At 52.7% G+C, this 1,301-nt stretch overlaps 1 protein-coding gene across 1 annotated transcript in view; it reads left to right on the top strand.

The window, feature by feature from the left end:
- IRX2 (iroquois homeobox 2) overlaps positions 1-1,301 on the top strand; it is a 5,514-nt gene that overhangs the window by 1,530 nt on the left and 2,683 nt on the right. Inside the window, 2 exon segments of the mRNA XM_006779443.2 lie at positions 2-245; positions 1,014-1,091. Coding sequence (XP_006779506.2) covers positions 2-245; positions 1,014-1,091 — 322 coding nt within the window.

The raw sequence follows: 1,301 nt of genomic DNA, 5'->3' as shown, positions 1-1,301 counted from the left end.
CGCGTCCCCGCTGCTCGGCCGCCACCTCTACTACACGTCGCCCTTCTATGGCAACTACACAAATTACGGGAACTTGAACGCGGCGCTGCAGGGCCAGGGGCTCCTGCGGTACAACGCGGCGGCCGCGGGCCCAGGAGAGGCGCTGCACGCGGCGCCCAAGGCGGCCAGCGACGCGGGCAAGGCAGGCACGCATCCGCTGGAGTCCCATTACCGGCCCTCAGGCGGCAGCTATGAGCCCAAGAAAGGTAGGCTGCTGGGGCCACGGGTCCTTTGGGAGGGACAGCCAGCAGGACCCGGATAGTCAGCACTCCCAAGGGACCCGAGAAGGGGCTGGGAGACCTGTGGATGTGCAGGGGGAACCTTTGTCACTTAGGAGAGAAAGGAAAAACACAGAATGCACCACATTTTGACTAAAAGTTAGGAGAAGTGAAGGGGGGCGGGGGTAATGACTCCAAAAAGAGGTGGGAAGGGCCAAGTGATCCATAATGAGACCCATATCATTATTATTTACTACTTATGTATTTATTAGGATGGCCAGGGCAGCTAGTTTTAGTTTGTCAAGCACAGACTGTCACGAAATTCGAATTATAGTTTGTCTCCCCAACACTGAGCTTCAGCTTTGGTGTGTTCTGTTGTTAATAGTCTCTCCTTCTGCCTTTGGCTGGAAGGAAACAAAACGTTCCAGTTATTCCCAGAGGCCTTAGTTCTTCAAAATAGAAAACCGGAGCCTTATTCCTTCCTCTCCCTTTCTCTATATTGCCTCTGTTGCTCATAATTCAGACTTGAGCTGATAAGACCTGTAAAAGGAGCTCAAGGGGGTAAAAAAAATGAAAACTCAGAAATGTGACCAAAACCTGCCTCTGACACAGTGGTGGTGGACACTCAGGTTCCTCTTACCGTTGGCCCCATACAGGGAGCAGGCATCCTGGGTGTGCGGGCTGGTGGCTGTGCTGTCGTCTGGGAGATAGATGGCTACGGGGTTGGTTCTGACTAACTGCCCCCTCCCCTGACAGATGCCAGTGAGGGCTGCACCGTGGTTGGTGGGGGCATCCAGTCCTACCTATAGAAGGGCCGTGTGTACAGCAATACAAGTAAGTGGGCCCCCTGGTGTTTCTGCCCACCCTGGGGGAGCCTCCCTGCACCAATTGCTCTGAAAACTTGCTTAATGTCTATTTCTTGCTTCTTGTCATGGGGTCTGAAGACAGCATTGCAATCTTCTTGGTCTTTTTTTCCTTTAAGTGGGAGAGGAGTTGTTCTCTTTTATAGTGTCCCTCTTTTTTTGCTCAAGTTCTGCTTTGAAG

This window comes from Myotis davidii, unplaced genomic scaffold (assembly GCF_000327345.1).
Source record: "Myotis davidii unplaced genomic scaffold, ASM32734v1 scaffold135, whole genome shotgun sequence".
NCBI lineage: Eukaryota > Metazoa > Chordata > Mammalia > Chiroptera > Vespertilionidae > Myotis > Myotis davidii.
Note: the sequence above shows the minus strand (reverse complement) of the source record. Positions and strands in the feature narration are given on the sequence as shown.